Source organism: Buceros rhinoceros, unplaced genomic scaffold (genome assembly GCF_000710305.1).
Source record: "Buceros rhinoceros silvestris isolate BGI_N320 unplaced genomic scaffold, ASM71030v1 scaffold36825, whole genome shotgun sequence".
NCBI classification, from domain to species: Eukaryota; Metazoa; Chordata; class Aves; order Bucerotiformes; family Bucerotidae; genus Buceros; species Buceros rhinoceros.
In genome coordinates, this window is record NW_010411757.1 from 5,337 (window position 1) to 6,672 (window position 1,336).

At 47.6% G+C, this 1,336-nt stretch overlaps 1 protein-coding gene across 1 annotated transcript in view; it reads right to left on the reverse strand.

The window, feature by feature from the left end:
* Positions 1–269: 269 nt before the first annotated feature.
* The window catches only part of HRH1 (histamine receptor H1), a 1,501-nt gene continuing 434 nt past the window's right edge, over positions 270–1,336 (reverse strand). The window contains exon 2 of the mRNA XM_010136121.1: positions 270–1,336. Within this exon, the coding sequence (XP_010134423.1) occupies positions 270–1,336 (1,067 nt within the window).

A 1,336-nucleotide genomic window follows, 5' to 3' on the forward strand; every position in this document is an offset into this window, starting at 1 on the left:
TTTCTGTAGCTGAATAATTTATGATCGCTGAAGATCTCAGTTTGTGTCTGCAGGTGCATGATGAACAAGCTAATCTCGTCACAGAGATTGCCCCTGAGTTCTCCGGCTTCCTGATCTGAGCTGGTTCTTCTTCAAATGTGCCGAAGCTGTTAAATGCACGTTTCCCACTTTTACTAACACTTGTTTAAAAATGACAGTTTTCCTTGTCTCTGGAAGTGGAACATTTTGTTTTGGTCACTGCTGCTTAGGTCAAAACAACCAGACCACTATCAGTGAATGTGAAGGATCTTTTTGAATGTCTTCTTGAAATTCTCATTACAGAGCGGATACAGGAAAGGGTTTAAGGTGGAGTTCACATAGCCGAGCCATATCGTGAACATGTGTAACCGCGAAAATCGTTCAGGGCCTTGGAAAGCGATGACCATAAATAACACAAAATAGGGAATCCAGCACACCATGAAGGCTGCCATTATGACCCCCAGCTGCTTCGCTGCCTTCCTCTCCCTGCTCCCGTGCAGTCCTTGAATGTGCCCTTTGGAATGGGTGCACAGACTTTGCCATGTCCTCCTCAGGTATGTCAGTCCTCTGAAATCCATGTTCTCGGTCTTCTCCTGAGGTCTGCAGGCCCTAGCAGGGTCGGGAGTGGGGTGCTCTCTGCAGATGGGGTCATCTGTGAAAGTGTGGTTTTCTGACTTGTCACTTAAGTCACTGTTCTTTGAGCACGGCCCCTCAGCTTTGTGCTCTTTTGTGACACACGCGCTCTTCTTCCCCGCTTTATCCGGGCCTGGCTCAGACTGGGCAGTGGTGAGAGGAAAACAGCTCCATATGAGGACTCTCTGAGTACTCTTGCTAACAAATTCCTTTGGAGGCTTGTCAGGATTCCTGAAATGAAGCACTGCCTTCGTATTTTTGGGCTGAGGGGAGCTTTGCTTGTCTTTGGGAGGGGTGTTCTCATCCAGGATGTGCTTTTGCTCGTCCTTTGCCCCATTGTGATGAATGGGGTTGTTTTCTGAGCAAGACCGATACGACTCATTGGTGAGCTCTCGCCGCCGACAGTGTTTTCGAACAGCTCTGAATATTTTGTAGTAGAACCACACCATTGTGACGGAGGGTAGGTAGAAGTTGACGATGGCTGTCAACACTTTGAACCAGGTGACTTTGGAGAATTCTGTCTCACACTTGTTTGCCTCTACTTCCCTTTTCCCATTATTGGCGAAAACATGCCATCCTAGGATTGGGATGACCCACAGGAAAGAGAGCATCCAAACCCCCAAAATAATTAGCGATGCTCTCATTTTTGTTCTGTACTTGAGATACTTCAGCGGCTGCGGAAACG